Genomic DNA, 16,505 nt, shown 5'->3' on the forward strand with positions numbered 1-16,505 from the left:
GATTTGAATAAATAAAAAAAGAAAAAAAACAAGAACTATTCATGTGATGTCACAAGAAAGAGAAGTAGGAGTAGTACATAAAACTTGACAAGGCAACCTATATAGCTAATTGATCCTCAACCATCTCGCACAATATAATTGGTTTAATTAGCATTTTATAAAATTTATTATTTTATAAGACTCTAAAGTGACGTCCTTTTAATCTTCCCACTTTTTTAGATAAAATAAATACAAAATACTTGAAACTTTCTTTCTTTAATTTTGATTAACTTATATATCATATAAAAAACTATTATATGTATTTTTGTCATTTTCTCTTACATACACTTTGACCATTTTTTCCATACATGTGATGCTCTTAAAAGAGAGAGAGAAAGAAACTAACTTTCATTCATGAAATGTCACAAACAATAAAAAAGAGTAAATAAAAACTTGACAACAAAGCAATAAAAAACAAAATCTCATGCATAAAGATCCAAGAGAAGTTGTGATTAAGAGGCAACTTCATTAACAATATCTTGTAGTTTTCTTTCTAATACTTCACAACATATTAGTCCCATCATGTTGTAAAAAGACTTGAGATCAGATAATTGTTCCACAGACATTTTACCCATTATCTTTCTAGCTAACCCTTCTCTCTCCTCATTCATCTTTAATTTCTCTAAGTAAGAACATCCATTTCTTATTGTGGCTCCCATCTCAATTAACCTCGTCTCTTGTTGGATACTCAATGCTGTATTTGACTACAATATTACATAATCAACCACAATCAAGGATTAGTATGTAAGTTATATAAATGGTAAGCGTAAGTTTAATCACGTATAAATAATATATTTTTTGTTAAAAGAGATCGAAATGAATTTGAACATATCTGACCTACTTAACTAGCGTAAATTTAATCATGTATAAACAATAGAAAAAAATTTCTAATGAATTTGAATATATTGATCCTACCTGGCTCCGCCTAGCTATTAGATTTCTTAAAGGATATCTATAAATAGATCTTTTTGAAATATATTAAATTCACATATATTTTTTAACTATGAACATGTCATCTGTTATAACAAGTAAATATAATCAGATTACATTAACAAAGATATTTGTGACAAGATGGAGTAACCTTTATGGCGGATAAAATGAAGTGAGGGGTAAGGCTAACAAAAATGAGTTTTATACGGAGAGGTGATTAAAAATGATACATGATATAACTTTAACTTAATTCGGAGGACTTAATTTTAAATAGGAGAGAATGAAAGACACAAATTAAAATTAAAAAATATTAAAAATGTACGTATATTCTATCCTTTTCAAACTCTCAAATATATATATATATATATATATATATATAAAATTTAGACTCATTTAGGATTTTTGATCACAATCTTGATACAAATTGAAGTAGTGATGGACTTATATCAATTATTATAATCACTGAATTTTATAAAATAATTTTTTATATATACCTCTAGGAACTCTGCCCCAGCATCCAAGTCAGATTCTTTTGATGGATGCATCTGGCTGCTTCCTTCATATATATTCCTAGCTAGAGAAAAACTTCTAACTATAATTTTCCTCTTTTTTTCCATTTCTTGATTAAGCTTTATGGGTTTTTGGACACTTGTTGATAACTTCTTGTTGTAAGCAACTACAGCTTTCACAAACTCCTGCAAATTAAATAACTTTCAACTAACTCATAAGATATAAGTCAAAAAAGAGTAAAAAAATCCTACCCAAAACATCAATCATTTATTTAGTAGCCGGTTAGAATTATAAAAATATTAATATTACAGATATTAGTTATGCATGTATTAATTATCTCATCACTGACTCTTCATAATATAATACACGTATTTTCTTATAATTTATACATGTATTAGCTACACGAAATCATATACTGTATTAATTTTATTCATCAATAGCTTGTTTCTTAACTAGCAACGTAACATTTTATAACTTATATAGAAATTAATACATGAATAAATTGCTTCTTTACTAGCTATCATCCGAAATAATATTAATATGTTACAACAAGTAACCTGCTATATTTTTTTTATAGTTATTAATCACATTTATACGTAGTCATCTTTTATGTGATCTGATTATATAAAAATTCAATCAGACATTATCATCGTATTAAAGTTAATTGTCACAGAACATACGGTACAATAAAAGAGATATTTAATGAATATAAAAGATTAAACTATAATTGAGTTAATATCATTGTATCAAGAGCCATAAAGGTTTTTAATGAAAATTATATAAAGTGTAAGTTAATTATAAATACTCATATTATATTACTATCGCTTAATGTAATATAGCGATAATTATATTATTACCATTAGGTAATTATCACTAAATTCTTTATTTGTTATAGTAAGGGAAGAGTTGAGAAGTGTATAGAAAAACCTGATAAGCAAAAGTGCATCCAGGATAATCAAACTCATCAGTATCTTGTTGTCTCATTCTCTCTGGATGAAATTGAAGTCCCATAATAAATTTACCTTCCTCAGGATTATAAGCATCAGGATCATAGAACCCTTCAATTAAACCATCATGTGAAAATGCCATAGGAACAAATCTTTGAGCTAATTTCTTGACTCCTTGATGGTGATAACTATTTACACAAATTTCCATTTTACCATCTTCTAATGAATCTTTGAACCAATAGTGTAATGGGGTATTTTCAATAATCTTGACAATATGTCTATGATTGTCATAGTTATCATAATCAATGTGAACTACCCTTTTGTCTTGAGGGAGGTTTCTTGAGAGATCTTTCTCAATGTCTCTATAAAGAGTTCCTCCACATGCTACATTAAGTACCTACAAATTAAACACGGATAGACAGAGATGAATTCAGAATTTAATCGTAAAAATATTTTAATTATTGATACTATATTTGTTTTTTTTTTAATTAAATCAAAGAGTTAATGTTGTCTGCTAGTGGAATTCGGACACACAAAATTTCGTATTTTGATTATTTTAAAGCGCTAAAAATTACTGAATTACAACACCTTATTATCTTGATTTTAAATTTGTCATATTCGAAATAAATATGAGTAAACTATCAAAAACACACCTAATTATTTTAGTGAAAAATAAGTAAATTTCTTATTTTTTGTGTTTAGTATGTAAATTAAAAATACTATCTAAAGTCATATGTATACAATCTATACACAAAAAAAAATCTATACAAACAATATATAATAAGAGGGTATAACGGTAGAAAAGAGACAATAAATATTTAATGAGAGTATTCATTTTTCTTATTTTTACTAAAAAAGTTACTTTTTTTTAACTATAACATTATTATAGAGAAATTTGACTGTACCTGTGACCCTCGACATATTCCCAAGTAAGGTATGTTCCTTTCAAGACAGAGCTTTGCCAATCTCAGCTCAATTGTGTCTTTTTCTTTGTCAATGGCTGTATCACTCACATGTTTTCTTCGAATTTCTTCGATTTCTTCAGGAGACAGATGATTGGATTCGTCGTCATATAGAGAAGGATCTATATCTTCTCCTTCACATAGAAGAACTCCATGAATTGGTTCAAAGCTTTCCAATAACATATGGACCCCTGAAACTCTTGGTACAATTACTGGGACAGCTCCATAGCTTACTATAAGATCAAGATGATATTCTCCTGTGAAAGTAACGGAATCAGAAATTCTAATAAAGTCATCCAACAAAATATAAAAAAAAATGATAAATTGAAAATGCAATATTTAAGGAATTCAGAGTATGAAGGTCAAAATAGTAATTTTAACTCTGAATTTGAGTATATTTACATATTAGAAAATTATACTAAAAAGTATTATAAGTGTGGTATTTGACAAACATTTACAAAAATTATAATAAAAATATAATTATTTAACTTATCAAAGAGTAACACCTTCACATGAAATGAAAAAAAAAGAAGATAATGACGTACCAACAAAATCAACAAACTTGTTCTTGCGAACGGCTCGTCTAGAGACGATGAGGACGCGGGGTAAAACTACAGAGAGCTCGGAGGCGGCCATGACAAGACGACTTGTTAACCTAAAAAATCTTTAATTGGTTGAAATGAATTTCTAGATTCACGAATCAATATGGTTATAATTGTTATAAGTGAGTTGTCAACTACTAGTCAATTGTAGATACTAATAAAAAAATATATTTCTAATTAAAGAGAAGAAAAAAAAAGAAGATGAAGATGAAATTTTAGTTATATGAATATTGCTATTTATATAGATAGCTTAATTGAGGTGGTTGAGTAGAAAATAGAGGAAAATTGAGGGCTTTTTAGAACGATCCGCCGCGTAAGAGCAAACGTAGGCATGGTGAAGATCCAAATGAGGCATGTATATAATTCATAAGTAGGGGTAGGGTGGATTCAGTGTACAACGTATGAGTTTATAGAATTCAGTAACTTTTTTTTTATATCGAGATAAATATTAAAAATATTTATATCTGAATTCAGTTGTTATCATATTTCTTTTATCATTTTTTATATGAAAAAAGTGATTTTTAACGGTATAATTCAATTGGCTCTAAATATGTATTTTAGCCACAATTAACGTTTTTAGTATATGTCTCTACAGACTTTAGTAACATTAAATCTAATGACACTTAATTAATATCGGTAAAGACCTTAACACTATTTATTAGTGTGTTTATTTATTGCTGCTAATTTTTTTTTAATTGTAATCATGGCATGAAATTTAAGGAAAAATAAATATTTTTGAAACTTGTGATTTAAAATGATTAATAAATATTTATTCTTTACATATGGTTTAAATAATTTTTATGTATAAATAGTAGATACGAAACCTTTTCAATTACTTTATTTGTGTACTTCTTCATATAATAAACCTTTTTAATAAAATTCCTAACTTTATTACTGACTTGAATTTTAAATTTTAAATTTTGGATCCGTTTTGAATCCCGATAATGGGGGGAATATTTTGAGAACATTAGGAACCAGGGGAGGGTTTATTGGGTTAATATAGCTGTGGTTGTGTTTTCAAAGTATTGCATAAAATGTTGACAAATGTAATATCTGATGGAGGTTCTTTCTGAAACGGTTCAAAAGCTGATGGGATGCTGATCTTGCACTTTTGGATTCTTTTATTTTTTGGATTTTTCATCTTGCTTTAGAGTTTGATAAATTTGGGTTTATAGAAAAAAAATATTTTATCTTTCTATCGCAATGTTTCAGTGTTGTATTAACGAATGTATACTAAAAATGTTCAAACTTCTCTAGAATGAGAATTGTTAAATAAGTCATTTAGGATAACCTCATTGCAAGTTTTGATAATTATGTAACTTATGTCTCACCTAAGTGTGCATTCGATACGGAAAATATTTTAATTTTTTTATTGTCAATATAGGTGCAATTTTAGAAAATATATAAATAAACATAACGAATTCCTCAACAATAATAAGAACAATGACTTTGTTGGTAAAAATGGAAAAAACTAAGTTTCATAGAGACATTTCATATTATTATCGCTTCCTCCCAGATGCAAATCGATTCCTCTGAGTAGGGTGCACGTGTATTCGTTAACTTCGAAAAAGTCATATATATATATATATATATATATCTTGAGAAACTAACAAAAATTAGAATATAATTAACAATGTACTCATAAAAAACATAGGAGTGTCATTGTGTTCAGGGGCGGACCAACACTAAATGGAGGGGATGCACGTACACCCGCTAACTTTAAAAAAAAAAAAATCATATGTATATATGTATATCTATTGAAAAACTGATAGAAATTAAGATATATTTAACAAAGCACCCATAAAAAATATAGAAGTGTCATTGTGCAATTGGTTGAAGCTAGAGATACCACCCTCTAGACCAGAGTCTGAATCCTACTCAAGCCTGTTTTTTATTGTTTTTATTTTAAATTTAGCTTAGACCTCATATTTGAGCTATGTTTATATTAATGCACCAAAAAATATCAAATCCTCGATTTGCCTCTAAATTTGTGTTGTTGGTACAAGCTAGAACATCCACCCAGAAGAGTTGGGTTTGAAGTCCAGCTAGAGAGAGTGTTTGATTATTTTATTATTTTTAGTTGAAGTTTATCTTAGAGGTCATATTTGAGCTAAGGTAATATTGATGCATCCAAAGTCTTCAAATTATGAGTGCGCCTCGACTTCCTCTCCACCAACCTCAATACATCCCGTCCCGCTCCAGTCTTCATTTTCATATTATTTGTCTAGAATATATACATATGGATCATATTTCTAGTTTTACTTAACACCAAAAAGTTAAAAAACATTATATTTCATTTATGTCAAGTACACCGAATATAGTCATTTCATCTGTTTCAATTTATATGACATATTTACCTTTTGTCTATTCCGAAAAAAATGTTACAAGTATATAATTAGAAATAGTTTAATATTAAATTTTTTGTTTTATCCATAACGGAATAAATAAGGTGGTAGGTATGGATTCATATGAATTTGCTCCCATGAGGTTTGGAGAGCCAGAAAGGGTGCAATTTTGCCATCCAATACAATAGTAAGTTGGCTCTTCCATCACCTTGGAGTCACATTGAGTCCTTGACAGATACTGGCTGGATCTCTCTACTAGTGTTGTTTGTTTGCCATTAGTCCATTGACCACAACGTTCTATGTTTTATATGTTCACTCAAACAATAGTTGTATTATTTTTTTTAGAGTTTACATCGCTTGTGGAATGAGTTCTAAGTCTTGTTACATAATTTGTGACGACTTTTTTTTATAAGCTAGTTTTTAAGGTTAAATTAGGTTCAAGATCGTTTTCTTTGGTACATAGTCAGACTATCATGATACATTATTTCTGATGTTAAATCTTTGAATATATTATTCACACTTCAGATGTTCAATTTTGAGCATGTATGATAGTTAGAATCCCACAAGTGAGATGGAGTTCTATGTAATATGTAACAATCCACTCCTTATGAGCTAACCGTTTAGATTGAGTCAGGTTCATGATCTATTTTTTTTTAAATCAATCTTAGGAAGTCAGAGCCCACATGAATAAATGGAGGGACTTAGGAGTATATTGATGACCATTAGAAAAAAGAAATGGAAATATTTCTCTGATCTACAAGGCATTCTTACCATAAACGTACTTAGTGCATCACAATATAATATCATAATTGTGATATAATATGTTTGAATAATTGTAGAGGAAATCTTGATTAACATCATAATTATGTGCTCTAGTACTTCTATCCCACTTATAAAACAAAAAACAAAGAGGCATTAATTGTGAATTATTATTAAAGCATTGAAAGATATATAACCCACAAGATCCTTTGTAGGGGTCCAATATCTAAACAATCCTTGATTATCAAACACTTGGCTCATAAACACTAAACCCCTATGACATAAATGCTCTCAGTAGGTGGGGTTAAATAGTTCCGTTGACTAAATATTACTAGAAATAAAACTTTTTTCACCATAAATTTTAGAGAAAAATTTATGTTGCAAAGTTCAGAGAAAAATGTAAAATGGAAAACAATTTCTCACTAAAATAATGAAAAACTTCCTTAATTTCCCCTATTAAAATAATATTTCTTTTTCTTTTCTGACGAATTCAATCAAAATATTTGAGGAAATATTCATTGAACATTTTCCAATGAAAATTGAGCAAAAAATAGTAACTTTTTAGTTGTGGAAATGTGGAGTATTATAATGAATAGTTGAATACCATTCAAACTCAGAATATGATTTGCATCAAATTTCACAATTTAAAATCACGTTTAGGGTTTTGAGAGGAGTTCAAGAGGAGAAAAGAGGAGAGGTTCAATGCGTTCGTCAATATTCTTGAGATTTTATCGAGAAATTTCGCCAAGAATTTAATGTATGTAGACTCTCATAGTGTTGGGTTCGTTCATCCACACGTCAATCATGTGATTTTGATCCAAAATTTCGTTCTTGAAGTTTCATTTCATAAATCTATAATAATGAGGTTTGATGAATTCTTGAGATTAGTAGTTTAAGAACTGTATATGAGTGGATTTTTGTTTACTAAGGGTGGTTATTCGAATCTAGGAGAGTTTGAAAGAAACCATTCGATTCTAGGTGAATTAGGGCAAAAAATTGAGGAAGATAATTCGTCGAATTTTGTGGGCAGGGGGATGGCGCGCCGAAAAGAGGTTTTGAAGTTTAGGGGCTGCCGATCCGCACAACTCAGTGCGCTAGGGTCGCCTGCCCTATTTTTTTTCATCGTTTGTCTTGTCTTAGTTCTTTTAAAGTGTATCTTCACTCCTTTCTGATTCTAACTACTCTAAACTACATCTAAACATTGAGAGATATTTCATGACATGAATAATAACCCTTGAATTGATAATTCAAATTCAAGGTAGGAGTTTAGATTAAAATCTTGAGAGTTCTTTCGAGTCATTTTAAGAAGTCTTTTACAATCTCTTAAAACTTGTTTTAAAGACTTGAGTACTTGAGTATGAGGATGAGGAGAGTTGAGTTTCATTTTTTCAAAATGAATATATGCGAACTAAGTATTCCTAAGAGTAATTGTTTTACATCTAAAATGAGAAGAAACATTGATTTCCAAAGGAGTTCATGAGGAGTTTTGAACACTATCTCTTTTAAGAGAAACCTTTTGAGTAATAATCTCAATATTTGAGGATAAGAAAATGTTTTTAAACATATGAGTTGAGTTATATTATTAGAGTAGTATTGAACACCGATATGAAGACGAGTGCAACAAACTCAAAGTCTTCATAAATCATGTAGCGAACATATAGAAAAAGTCATACTTTTTAGATGATTCCTTATTGCTTTTTAAGCATAGTTTAATGGATCCACTTAGTTGAAGAAACCTATACCCGACAAGGTATAAGAAAATTCTGACAGCGAGGGTGAGACGTTGTATCACCACATAACTCATAGTGATGGTTGTCAGTTAGAGAATCTCACAAATTGAGTTATTTTTTTAATCTTTATATACAAACTGAGTTATTGTAATTTTAAATACACTGAGTTGTTATCAACTGTTTTAAAAGCTTTTTTCATAATGCATCTCTATTATTGCATTTATATTGAGTATCTTTGAGTACCTTTGAGTATTCTTAATTATCCTTGAGCTATGACGAGGTGAGTATGTTTCTTCAGCTTAAGTTCAAACTTGTGTCATGTTTTAGATCTTTCTTTGAATGCTCGTACATTCAATGTACTGACGTCATTCGGCTTGCATCTTTCATGATGCAAATACAAGAGATCAGGGTCATCAACATGCGCCCCGTGATACCACTAGCAGTCCCAGAGTTGTATGTGAGTGTCCTTGCTTTCGGAGTGTCACGATCCGATTTCTCGAGTCATGATGGCACTTACTATACTCCACCAGTAGGTAAGCCAACCCGTAATCCGAACATCGGGTAATTAGCAAAAGGGCAGAAACTAACAAAAATAATAATCTAAACAAGGACAACAAGGCGAAAGCAAACCAAAATAAATATATACAAAAATCCCTCCCAAAACCTGAAAGTCACTAGTACAGAGTTGTCTAGTAAAGAGTACAAGTCCCAAAAAGTGGACCACAAAAGGTATGTCTCAAAAGCAACAAGACTAGCTAAAACAAGAGAAGGAGACAAAACAAACCCAAAACTTCAAGTACTCACCCTCATATTCGAGTCACAACTGCAACAAAAGGCTGAAACTAATCAGCATTGGTAACTAGTATTGGGACCTACATCACGATAAAGATGCAGAGTCTAGCATGAGTACCAAAACAATAGGTACTTAGTAGGCATCAAAGACATACTGAGCAAAAAGGGAAAAAACAATAAGAAAGGATAGAATCTAGGCACAAAGAGGTCAAAGCGGATATGGAAAGAAAGCACACGATCAAACCAAAAATAAACGAAGTACAACTAAACTAAATCTAACCGGACCCCCATAATTCCATAAGGTACACTCGTGCGTAAGTTTAAATAAAACTTGAACAAATCCCCCTATAAGCTTGACAAGTACACAAATAGGTAAGGCTATTGAGAAACAAAAAACCAAAATCCTAGCCCAAAACAACCAAGATAATCTATCAGACTCCACCCAGCCAGCAGTGCACTCCTAGCCCAGCTAGAAAGAGTGACCACAGGGGGATATCCAACCAAACAGTCCACTCCCAGCCCAGTTAGCAAGAAGGACTTGTGGGTGAGGTAGATATCGTAAGTCGTCCTACCATGCAGTCATCTCCCAGCCCAACTATAAAGAGTGAACCAGAGACACTTAACCAACAACACACTCCTAGCCCAGCTAGAAAGAGAAGCCCAGGTGAGATCACCGAAATCACCGAGTCTACCCAACTAATGACACGCTCCCACCCCAGCTAGAAAGAACGACCCCGGGGGTGATGTTATCTCCATTGTATGCAATCCAACAACAGACAACGTGGAACATCGTCCACTCTAAAAATTCACAAAAGAGGCTCCAAGACTATACTATCTGAATTCGATGCCTTTAGTGATGCATTGTACCTTTGAGAATGTGTCGGAACCGCAGAACTAGAGAGAGAAGACACCGAAGTGCAACAAGCAACGATAGCTCCTAATACGCGGCTCAAACTGTCAGACTCAAGTCTGATACTCCAGTCTACAAGGAGTTGTCATCTGAACGACGTAGGTAGAAAATCAAGGTTGTCCAGCCCATATGGCTCATAAGTCTAAGGCAATGCTAGCCTAACCTAGACTAAGGACATCAAGCTTACAATTAAGCATGAATAAAACATATAACACATAACATACAAGCATACAATAACATTTAGCACATAAGCATACAACTCTATTAAACCGGTTTACATGATACTACACCCTAAAATATGACCAATTGATCCTAACATAAGGTATCTATCTAATCACAGTATTGGTACCTAATCCCAATCCACTCCAATCAACATGATTTTACATAATTAAGCTCAATCTAATAGAAAGAAAGTCGTAGCCTACCTTAAGGCCAATTGCGCTCACTCTAAATTACTTTGCCAGAGCGTTTCCTTCCCGAATGACCCTTGAATGCTCTATCAAATATAGGATCACAACGTTAGTACAATCGTTTAGACACCAAAATCACAACAAATGGAGAAGGGTTAATTTTTGGAGTCAAAATGGGAATTGTGGGACCAACACCAAACTGCTCGAATTTGACTCCACCAAGAGACCCAAAACAGTACCCCGAACTTATATTCCAAAATGAACACATTCAGGGCTCAAAATGCAAGAAATCCACAGTTTAATCAACTTAAAAGAGAACATGCACTAGGTTGACTACAAATTTACAAATATTTAAAGGTGACCAACACTCCTTGAACACTCTACGACGTAGCTGTTATGCCGTAATTTCACTGATTTAGAAAAATCACCTTTTGAAATGTTTCTAAGTATAAAACAATTTGAGAAAAATACTTAGAAAAGTCACTTAATTTTTTAAAGAAATTAAGAAAACTAAATTTAAAAATTTTTTAACAGATTAAATCTTAATAAATTTAGAGAAAATGTAAGAGGTTCTTATTTATGCTTCAAGAAGGTTTTTAAGGCATTTGAAGTGTTCAATCCAAGATTGACTAAATGCATATTAAAAGAAATTTAACACCATATGAATGAATTAATAGAACTTGGCATGGAGAGACATTTCTTATAATCAAAAGGCTAAGCTAAAATTCGTAAATTTAAAGCAACTAAATCATTTCATACACTATCCAAAGTAAGAAAATAAAGAGGCCATAACGATGGGTAGAATTGCAGCAAGCTTATCACTCACAAATCCATGTTTTAGACAAATTGGTGCGATAACAACATTGCGAGAACATTAAGTCCAACAAGCACAGGTATCAATAACAGACTTAACCTAAATTTAATTAAAAAATCTACAATCTAATAATCTAAATAACAAAATGCTGGACGTCTAATTCAAAAGTTTACAGATGGACATTCGGTCAAAGGAAAGCGAGTGATGGAACAAGCTAAGGTTCGGAAGGCAACAAAATCTCGTCCTTGACCTTAAGCCCACTACTAGTAGCAAATATTTTTGACGAGAATCTAAATGAAGCACAGACATACGCTCAATTCTAACATGACACATTGGACCATAAGATGGTAACAAAACTTAAATGAAGCACAGACATACGCTCAATTCTAACATGACACATTGGACCATAAGATGGTAACAAAACTTAAATGAAGAGGGAAGGATATTATCAACTCTAGAAAACATAATAAACGACATGCTACTGCCACATTCACTGATTCTGAGATTCCACTTATTTTAAAGACAATAACCAGCAATAGCCCGCAACGAACAACAGAGGGACGAACGCTTGGGTAGGAAAAATGAAGCACAACAACATGTTTGACTCGACATCTTCAGGTGTTGTTGTATAGAGCAACTTGTTAAGACTAAAACGAGTTTAAACCAACAAAAAAAACCCATGAGACTAACCATTTGGAAGAATTAACACTATTTTAACTACATTTGAATGCTAAGACGACTGATCATGCCGACAAGAAAAATAAGATAAAGCTTAAATCACAAAGCCGCAACGTTCAATTTTTTTTAATTTAAAGAACTGTGGAAGAATCACTGAGAAAATAGCCTGATGAACGAGCTTCAAATCATAAACATAAGAGAAATAAAACTCATCTTAATTAGTTATATTTTGTCAACAAACAACTAACCAACAATGAACAGTCCAAAATAATGATCCTTCAGGCAGAAAGCAAAATAGAACATACATCATTCAAAAGGAAAAAGAGAGGTAGGAATAAGGACATTACCTTTCCCAGAGCAGCGATACTAGGACGACGAGAAGAGCGATTCCACCACTCTTTTCGAATACTAAAGGAAAGCGAAGAAAATCCGAGCGGTGATCTTTTCTGAACTTAGAATCAGAAGACTAGATATAAAAATTTGAAGTAGAAGTGACAATTTCTTTAAAACCAAACTCAAATCGTCTTAAGAATCCAAATTCAAAAACCTCCCCCCTTATTACTTGAGTGCAAAGGGTTATTTATACAGAAAATTCTTGGGCGACTAGGGGGCAAAATTCATTGGATTTGAATCAATTCGTTCCTTTTTGAGGCAACTATTAAAAAGTAGTGGAGAGTTGTATTTTGCTCTGAAACTCAGCGAATAAAAGGGTAAAAAGGGACGTGCGAGTGGTGGGTCTGTACGACTGAGGCAGAAGAGAAGGGGAAGACGCGAAAAGCATTGAGCATCGCGTACTGTTCACGCCGCTTGCTGCAGCTTTACTGGGTTTCCCAGATTGATGTGATCAGTCGCTGAACCGTTGAGTTTGAGTTCTCGTAATTTTCGTTGTTGTATGCTGGGTATTGTTGTTCTTCTTCACGATTTCTGGATGAAGAAGACGTACAGGGGTGGGTCAGGTATGGCTGTTGGAATGGGCTTAGATATTGAATGGGTTTGGGTATAGAGAATGGGTTGTTGGTTTGGAATGGGCAGTGAGATTGTCAGAATTGGGCTGGGAGTTGGTCTTAATTTGCCTATTTTTGGGCTGAAAGATGGTTGAAAGATTTGTGTGAACAGTGGCTAAATAAATTGCAAAATTAACTACTCTAAACTACATCTAAACATTGAGAGATCTTTCATGACATGAATCATAACCCTTGAATTGATAATTCAAATTCAAGGTAAAGCTTAGATTAAAGTCTTGAGAGTTCTTCCGAGTCATTTTGAGAAGTCTTTTACAATCTCTTAAAACTTGTTTTAAAGACTTGAGCATGATGATGAGGAGAGTTGACTTTCATTTGTTCAAAATCAATATATGGGAACTAAGTATTTCCAAGAGTAATTGTTTTACATTTAAAATGAAAGGAAACATTGATTTCCAAAGGTTTTCATGAGGAGTTTTGAGCACTATCTCTTTTAAGAGAAACCTTTTGTGTAATAATCTCAAAGTTTGAGGATAAGAAAATGTTTTTAAACATATGAGTTGAGTTATATTATTGGGAGTAGTATTGAGCACCGATATGTGGACGAGTTCAACAAACTCAAAGTCTTTATAAACCATGTAGCGAACATGGATAGAAATGGTCATACTATTTAGATGATTCCTTATTGCTTTTTTAGTATAGTTTAATAGATCCACTTAGTTGAAGAAACCTATACCCGACAAGGTATAAGACAATTCTGGCCGCGAGAGTGAGACGTTATATCACCACATAGCTCATAGTGATGGTTGTCGGTTAGAGAATCTCATAATTTGAGTTATTTTGTATCTTTATATACAAACTGAGTTATTATTGTAGTTTTAAATACACTGAGTTGTTATGTACTGTTTTAAAAGTTCTCTTCATAAATGCATCTCTAGTATTGCTTTTATATTGAACTGAATTGAATATCTTTGAGTACCTTTGAGTATTCTTAAGTATCCTTGAGGTAAGACGAGGTGAGTATGTTTCTTCAGCTTCAGTTCAAACTTGTGTCATTATTTAGATTCTTCTTTGCATACTCATACATTCGATGCACTGACGCCATTCGGATTACATTTTTCATGATGCAGATACAGGAGATTAGGGTCATCAACATGCGCCCCGTTGATACCGCTTGCAGTCCCAGAGTTGTTTGTGAGTCTTCTTGCTTTCGGAGTGTCACGACTCGATTTTTCGAGTTAAGATGACACCTACTATACCCCACCAGTAGGTAAGTCAACTCGTAACCCAGATGATCAAGTAATGAGCGAAAGGGCAAAAACTAACGAAAACAATAATCTAAACAAGGACAACAAGTCGAAAGCAAACCAAAATAATTATATACAAAAATCCCTCCCAAAACCTGTAGCGAACATATAGAAAGAATCATACTTTTAGATGATTCCTTATTGCTTTTTAAGCATAGTTTAATGGATCCACTTAGTTGAAGAAACCTATACCTGACAAGGTATAAGAAAATTCTAACAGCGAGGGTGAGACGTTGTATCACCACATAACTCATAGTAATGGTTGTCAATTAGAGAATCTCACAAATTGAGTTATTTTTTTAATCTTTATATAAAAACTGAGTTATTGTAGTTTTAAATACACTGAGTTGTTATCAACTATTTTAAAAGCTTTCTTCATAATGCATCTCTATTATTGATTTTATATTGAGTATCTTTGAGTACCTTTGAGTATTCTTAATTATCCTTGAGCTATGACGAGGTGAGTATATCAGCTTAAGTTTAAACTTGTGTCATGTTTTAGATCTTTCTTTGAATGCTCGTACATTCAATGTACTGACGTCATTCGTCTTGCATCTTTCATGATGCAAATACAAGAGATCAGGGTCATCAACATGCGCCTCGTTGATACCTCTAGCAGTCCCAGAAATCTATGTGAGTGTCCTTGCTTTTGGAGTGTCACGACCCAATTTCTCGAGTCATGATGGCACTTACTATACCTCACCAGTAGGTAAGCCAACCCTAATCCAGAACATCGAGTAATTAGCAAAAGGGCAGAAACTAACGAAAATAATAATCTAAACAAGGACAACAAGGCGAAAGCAAACCAAAATAAATATATACAAAAATCCCTCCCAAAACCTGAAAGTCACTAGTACAGAGCTGTCTAATAAAGAATTCAAGTCTCAAAACGGGACCACAAAAAGTGTGTCTCAAAAGCAACAAGACTAGCTAAAATAGATGAAAGAGACATAACAAACTCAAAACGTCAAGTACTCACCCTCGTCTCCGAGTCACAACTGCAACAAAAGGCTGGAAGTAATCAGCACTGTAACTAGTACTGAGACCTGCATCACGAAATAGATGCAGCGTGTAGCATGAGTACCAAAACAATAGGTACTCAATAGGCATCAAATGCCGACTGAGCAAAAAGGATAAAAACAATAAGAAATGATAGAATTTAGACACAGAGAGGTCAAAGAGGATATGGAAAGAAAGCACACGAGCATACCAGAAATAAACTAAGTACAACTAAACTAACCTAACGGGACCCCCATAAGCTCAGAAGGTACACTCGTGCGTAAGTTTAAATAAAACCAGAATAAACCCCCATAAGCTCAACAGGTACACAAAATAGGTAAGACTATTGAGAAATAAGAAAACAGGCTCCTAGCCCAAAGCAACCAAGATAATTCATCAGACTCTACCTAGCTAGCATTGCACTCCCATCTCAGCTAGAAAGAGTGATACCAAGGGGGCATCCAAGCAAACAGTCCACTCCCAGCCCAGCTAGCAAGAGGGACTACTGGGTGAGGTAGATATCACGAGTCGTGCTACGATGCAGTTACCTCTCAGCCCAACTTTAAAGAGTGACTCGGGGATACATAACCAGTAGTACACTCCTAGCCCAACTAAAAAGAGTGGCCCGGGGGCGATCACCGAAATCACTGAGTCTACCCAACTAGCGATACGCTCCCAGCCCAGCTAGAAAGAACGACCACAGGGGTGATAGTATCTCCAATAGGATGAAATCCAACAACAGACAACTGTCGCGCCCCATTTTCGCAGAAAACGGGTTTTGGTGCACGACCTAACAACTCTTTTGGGAT

General features: G+C 33.0%; 1 protein-coding gene and 1 long non-coding RNA gene across 2 annotated transcripts; both read right to left on the reverse strand.

The window, feature by feature from the left end:
* Positions 1–365: 365 nt before the first annotated feature.
* Positions 366–4,329, reverse strand: LOC107012850 (putative glutamine amidotransferase GAT1_2.1). Its single transcript, XM_015212792.2, has 5 exons — positions 3,934–4,329; positions 3,332–3,645; positions 2,407–2,823; positions 1,464–1,664; positions 366–743 (listed from the first exon to the last, which is right to left on the reverse strand). Exons 1-5 carry the CDS (start codon positions 4,022–4,024, stop codon positions 492–494), a joined length of 1,275 nt encoding a protein of 424 aa, XP_015068278.1. The 5' UTR covers positions 4,025–4,329; the 3' UTR covers positions 366–491.
* Positions 4,330–9,445: 5,116 nt separating this feature from the next.
* Positions 9,446–13,352, reverse strand: LOC114076571. The gene is made up of 3 exons (XR_003577586.1): positions 12,776–13,352; positions 10,952–11,022; positions 9,446–9,696 (listed from the first exon to the last, which is right to left on the reverse strand). It is a non-coding gene; the product is annotated as an uncharacterized LOC114076571 (long non-coding RNA).
* Positions 13,353–16,505: the final 3,153 nt, after the last annotated feature.

The sequence above is a fragment of the Solanum pennellii genome, chromosome 3, assembly GCF_001406875.1.
Source record: "Solanum pennellii chromosome 3, SPENNV200".
Lineage (NCBI taxonomy): Eukaryota > Viridiplantae > Streptophyta > Magnoliopsida > Solanales > Solanaceae > Solanum > Solanum pennellii.

What these genes read in the sequence shown, in the direction of transcription:
- LOC107012850 (XM_015212792.2), bottom strand. Translation starts at nt 4,024, where the DNA reads ATGGCCGCCTCCGAGCTCTCTGTAGTTTTACCCCGCGTCCTCATCGTC. An exon ending in GAATATGTCGAGGGTCACAG is followed by an intron (nt 2,824 to 3,331) that starts GTACAGTCAAAT and finishes TTTAATTTGTAG; the next exon opens with GTACTTAATGTAGCATGTGG. An exon ending in GATGCACTTTTGCTTATCAG is followed by an intron (nt 1,665 to 2,406) that starts GTTTTTCTATAC and finishes TTTAATTTGCAG; the next exon opens with GAGTTTGTGAAAGCTGTAGT.